The 6,000-nt window shown below is 46.9% G+C and overlaps 1 protein-coding gene across 1 annotated transcript in view; it reads right to left on the reverse strand.

The window, feature by feature from the left end:
* Positions 1-5,030, reverse strand: part of Ppa1 (inorganic pyrophosphatase 1) — a 30,077-nt gene extending 25,047 nt beyond the window's left edge. The window contains exons 1-2 of the mRNA XM_006972709.4: positions 4,809-5,030; positions 1,620-1,678 (exon numbers count right to left, since the gene is read on the reverse strand). Of these exons, the coding sequence (XP_006972771.1) occupies positions 1,620-1,678; positions 4,809-4,872 (123 nt within the window). The 5' untranslated portion in view covers positions 4,873-5,030. The remainder of the gene's footprint in view (positions 1-1,619; positions 1,679-4,808) is intronic.
* Between the last annotated feature and the right edge of the window lie 970 nt (positions 5,031-6,000).

Here is a 6,000-nt window from a genome sequence, read left to right on the forward strand (position 1 = left end):
CACAAATGTACGGGTCAGAAGTCGGTCATCTTCTTCCAGGGCAAGTGTTCTTTACCCTCCCCACCACACACACACACACACACACACACACACACACACACACGCGCGCGCGCGCGCATCTCACCACTCCCATAGATCTATTTCTAAGAGAATAGGAATGCTATGAGCATGAGATGAAGATTTTACTCTAACAGTATTATTCAACATCGGCTATAGAATCCACATGGATTAGGTATTAACACCGAGCTGAAGGTCACTGAAGGTCTGTGAGAAGACCCAGAGATAAAGGTGTATGTCACCAAGTCTGAGAGCCTGGATTTGGTTCCTAAAACCTACATGATAGAAAGAGAGCCAACCCCTCCTGCATGTCATCTTCTAATACACACAAACGCGCACACACACCCCACCGGCCCCGATAGATAGGTAGGTAGGTAGACAGATAGATTAATTAGTTAAATTAAGTTCAACGGTGAGTGCAACTTTTACAACTCAAAAGGCTTTGTCTTTAATGCAAACTGTACTTCCTCAAGGAAAGGCGGAAAGGTATAAAAGCAATCAGAGCTCTAGGTCTGTGTCAAGGTCCTGTACAGTAAAATCTTCTCCTGTAATAAACAAAAACCTAAGCTGGGTTTTTGTTTGTTTTCAACTGACCCTGTTTGGTCTAGAACTAGACCAACCTCCTGTCTCACGCTGAGATTATAGGTGTGAATCATTACGCCCAGCCAAAACTGAAAATATAGACTGGGAATAAAGTCAAGCAATAAAGAATTTTCCCAAGAAGTATGAGGCCTTAAGTGTGATGCCTAGTTATTAGAGGAAAAAAAAAAATGTACTACCAAGGGCAATAAATATTTAAAGCCACAGACTTTTTTCCTAGGAAAGTCAAGATTCTTACTAACTTGTGGTAAACCTACCAATCTGTGCTAAAGCCAGATGTCTGCAGTTCACTGGTGTGTCCAAGAACAGACATTTCTTTTCAGAGCTCTGTGGACTTACCTTTCTTAGCACTGTTTGCAAATTCACTAACCTACTGAATTTTCGTGTACTCACAGGAGTTTATTTTTACTGTTTAACAAACATCCTACGATCAAAATTCTGTGCTACCGGGTTCATTTGAAACCATTAATACAGTAGGAAGGCTTCATTCAGTTCCCAACACACATACCAATGTGACCCTCCACCACCCACACAAACAGGCAGGCAGCTTAAACACTGCTTCTATTCCTTCCCCAACTTCTAGCTGCTGCTTTAATCCAATGATATGGTTTAATGCTGACTTCTTACTTACTCAACGCACCTTTGGCTGACAGCAGATGAGGCATTTCAAGTGTTTATTGAGATATAAGTAAATTCATAATATACAACTAGGGAACTAATTAAAGAGCCCATGTCTGCTGGATGTGGCGGTACACAAATTTAATCCCAACACTCTGATGGCAGAGGCAGGTGGATCTCTGAGTTCAAGGCCAGCCTGGTCTGCACACTGAGTTCCAGGACATCCAAGATATGTAAAGAGAGGAGAGAGAGAGAGAGAGAGAGAGAGAGAGAGAGAGAGAGAGAGAGAGAGAGAGAGAGAGAGAGAGAGAAAGAGACCATATTCAAATGACATGAATTCTTACCTTTTCTGCATAAATCGGAACATCATGAAATGGAGAAATATACTGTCCTTTCTCATTTTCTGAAAAACAAATAAGAAAAGCTGTTGTGAATGGTTGTATTTCCAAATGCACTTTTGACACCAAGATTTTCTTCCTATACCAGAAAAGCAGAACAAAACAAAAAACAAGAGGCTAAGGATATGGCTCAGTGGTAAAACAATCGCCTAGCACTTATAGGTCCTTCAGTTCAATCCTCATACCAGAGGGGGAAAAAACAAAAAAATAGGAAACTGCTTTCCAGCTGAGCCTGGTAGCTGCATGCCTGTAAACCCAGCAACTGGGAAGATCAGTAGTTCAAGGTCATACTTGTGCACGTAGTAATAAGACTGTAGCCAACCTAGGCTAGGCTACATGAGACCTTGTCTCAAAAATACCAAAAAAAAAAAAAAAAAAAGAAAAGAAAAAGAAAAGAAAGAAAAGAAAAGAAAAGAAAAGAAAAGAAAAGAAAAGAAAAGAAAAAAGAAAAGAAACAAACCAGCACCCAGGAGACAGAAGGAGCTCCATGACTTTGAAGCCAGCTTGGTCTACACATCAGTTCTATAGCAGTCAGGACTAGAGAGGGAGAGATCCTGTTTAAAAACAAACAGCTAGTGCATATTTTACATTCTCCAACCCCTCTCCTGGACCAGGCTTTCAGCCCATGTGCTCTTTCTGCTTACACTCGGTGTTAATTCCTATTTCAAGAGCAAGGACCTCATTGTATTCCTCTCACCCTCAGCCTTGAAGGGCTTACTATATAAAAGATGATCAAATTGCTCTTGACTGATCTTATTACAGTTAACTGCTTTGGTGAAATACCTGCAGGAAGGGAAGGCGACCCACCAACTTATTAACTTAGAAATTCATGCTGTTTTAATAGACACTTCAGACCTGCTTCAACATTACAACTTTCCTTAAGAATGATCTGGTCACAATAACATCTTTACAAGCAATTTCTATACTCTAGAACTATCATTATCTGAAAAGTAGTTTTAGTTCAAGTTGGTGGCATATGTCTATGATCTGAGCTTTTGAGAGACTAGGGCAGGAGGATCAGGAATTCAAGGTCATCCTTTGCTATATAGTAAGTTTGAGGCCAGCTTGGACTACCTAAGATGCTGCCTCAAAAAATAAACAAGAAAGTAAATGTAGTTTTAAAACTTCCTTAAAGCTGGGGATGTAGCTTAAGCAACCAAAACCCTCCCTTCCATTCTACAGAGAACCTAAGAATCTGTCCACATCATTGCGCTCCCTCATGTCTAAGAATCAAAGTAGACCTTGAACATCCATTATCTCCAGGATCCTTTCCATTAGTTGTGACTCTGTAATCTATCACCAAGCACACCTAACTTTTTGACATCTGTCACCTACAGGGTTCACATTGAGAACCTTTCCATCAAGTTACCTCCCCACCCAAAACCCCAAAATTAATTCCATAATGTCTCAAGTTTATGATTTTGTGTAGGGCTGCACAAATCACTGTCCTCAGCTCAAACTGGACAGTTTTATCTGTTTTGAAGAGAATGGAAGATGTAACATGATGAAGAAAAGAAAAATTATTCCTATTAGGAATGGATGCCATCAGGTTTGGTGCCTGGGCCTATATTCTAGTAGTTGGGAGGTTGAAGCAGGAGAATGCCAAGGTTGAAACCAGGCTGAGCTGACCAGGAAAACCCTGGGTCCCTACTCTCATCCTAAAAAAAAGAAAGGAAAAATACTAGAACTTTTTGTTGTTTTTTGAGAAAAGGTTTCTCTGTGGGACAGTCCTGGCTGTCCTAGAACCCACTCTGTAGACCAGGCTGGCCTTGAACTCAGAGATCTGACTGCCTGCCTCTACCTCCCCAGTGCTGGAATTAAAGGCATGTGCCATCACTGCCCTTGAAACTCATCATTTTTAAAAGGCTCAAAGAACCAGAACTGGTTAAATTACATAGTGGTTCTAAGTTATTGGTATTTCTTACGTTTCAGACAGTCCCTTTGATAAACTTTAGCCTAGTCCAAAGTCGAAGAGTGGCTTTGTTCTCCACTAACAACCAAATACTCACCGCCAATACATTATCTAAGTTAAAAACAGGAATTTGTTCTGTACATATAGCCTGAAGACAAGTGATCGGCCCAAAGGGTCACTTTAAGTTCCACCGATAAATTCTGGAGCCAACACTATTTCCAGACCAAAGTTCCTACAAGCTTCCCTTACAGTTTAATTCTGTAATTAAAATGAGGCCCACCCTTCCTGGATTTCCCCCGGTGGCTTAATCTTCATTACATGTGTAAGTTTAGGAGTTCACTGTCCCTTTGGCTCCAAACCAGACTTCGATTTGCTAGGCACTTGGAAGTTCTTTCCAGGAGTGTTTTACTGCCCTGTCCTTCATCCACTCAGACCTCGATACCCCTGTCCATCCCTTCCGAATAAACTATAAAGAGGTTACAAAATGGAAGGCCTTCGTTAGTACCATAAACGTGTACCTAGAAGCTGGGGGCTGGGCTAAAGAGAAACCCCACATAGGTAGCTTCCAATACCAACAAGGCAGAAGGTAGGCGACCTGGAAGGCAGAGCGCTCCACCTTTCTGATTGCGGGACAGGGGATAACTAGTACGTCGGGACTCGGGTCCCTGCACGGGGCTAAGAACCTGGCTGTTCCCCCTCCTGCTTCTCAGATGTAACGTCACCGGTCTGCCTGCCTGGGGAGGCAAAGCTTTCAGTTTCCTAGGGAGCACTCCCGGCCATCAGTGCTTCGAGATGGCTCGCGGCGCACAGAGCCAGGAGCGCTGCTCATCGAGGGCCGAGCCGGCAAGACCTGGGCCTCAGTTTCCCATCTCTACAACACCCCGGGGAGGGCTCGACCCCGCTCGCGATCGAATTAAGGTCTTGAGGAAATCGCCGCCCTCCCGCCCGCGATGCTCGGAGGACAATCCTCTTACGGTGACTGTTGTCACCTCCGGCCACCTTCTTAGGGTGACTCAGTGGTTTCCCTTCCCACGTGGCCCGAGTTCGGATGTGTTGGAGGGAGCGATCGCGGTGGGCACTGGGATGGCGGCCCTCGCCGGGCCCTCCACCGCCCGCTCGCCGGAGGGGAGGGGAGGGGACGCGCCCGCCCGCCCGCCCGCTTGCTCCGAGGGGTCGGGAATGAATGAGCGGCCGGGCCGCGCGCCGCCGCCGCCGCCACTCACTTAGGAAGACGCGGTACTCGAGGGTGAAGGGCGCGGCGCGCTCCTCGCTGCTGAAGCCATTCATGGTGTCCGAGACGCGCCGCCACCGCCGCACACAGCCACACAACCACGCAGCCCCGACACCGAGCCGCCGGACCAGAGAGAGCTCGCGCCTGCGCACACCGAGCCTAGCAGCCGGTCGCCGCGCCGGGCCTTTAATACGCTGGGCTCGGCTTGCACCCTGCCCCCGCCCCGCCCACTTGCGCAGGCGCACTCGGCCCGGCGCGCCTCCGCACGCCCCGCCCCCAGGACCGCCCCCTGGCTCGCCGCCTGGGCCACGTGGCCGGCGCCGGCTGCCCTCTGGAAGCTGTCAGCCGGTTAGAGCACCGATTACCCCGCCGGGCGCACACGGGGCGTTCACCTTTGACTCCGCTCACACCCTGCAGGCCAGTTCCTTATCTCCGGAGGCCTTGATAAGTCCCCAGCTTTCCACGCAGTCTTTATTAAAGCTGAGGGTTTGGCTGATGGGGCTCTGAAAACTGGAGGCTGTGACTTGCTGGCACGCCTTAGAGCTACCAGCGAAGTGCCCGCTCTTCCCTTTAACAGCCGTTGACACGGGGCAAATTTGCTCTAACGAATCTCCCTGACTCAGTTTCTCTTCTGGTGGGTTCTGCCTGGACCAGTCCGAAGCCGATTATTCCCGCCCTCCCCAGCGGCGGCAGATTTTTTTTCTTTCCCCACATCCACTGGGACTTGAGCTTGAGGCGCTGCACTCAGAGCCCCTGGAGGAGTAGATTATTGGATCTTGTTTTCCTATTTCTGTTGCACCACCTTGGGCCAGACACCATCCCTCAAAGTGTGAGGCTATGAAAACCACTAAATGTCCCAGTCCTCTTAAGGTTAAATATATGTGGATGGATGGATGGAGAGAGAGAGAGCGCGAGAAAGACAGACAGACAGATATTCTAATTATAAGCCTGGTATGGTGGCTCACATCTTTAACCCCAGAACTCAGGATGCTGAGGCAGGAGGATAGCCACAACTTCAAGACCAGCCTGAGCTACATAGTGAGTTCCAGGCCACCCCATGCTTTACTATGAGACTGTCTCAAAATAAGACAAATCTAATTATAACCCAGGAAATTATCCACATTTTAAAAAAATAGCTAATTTTACTTTAAGAAATGATAGGCAAAATTTCTTTTCAAAATATT

This window comes from Peromyscus maniculatus, chromosome 21, assembly GCF_049852395.1.
Source record: "Peromyscus maniculatus bairdii isolate BWxNUB_F1_BW_parent chromosome 21, HU_Pman_BW_mat_3.1, whole genome shotgun sequence".
Taxonomy (NCBI): Eukaryota; Metazoa; Chordata; class Mammalia; order Rodentia; family Cricetidae; genus Peromyscus; species Peromyscus maniculatus.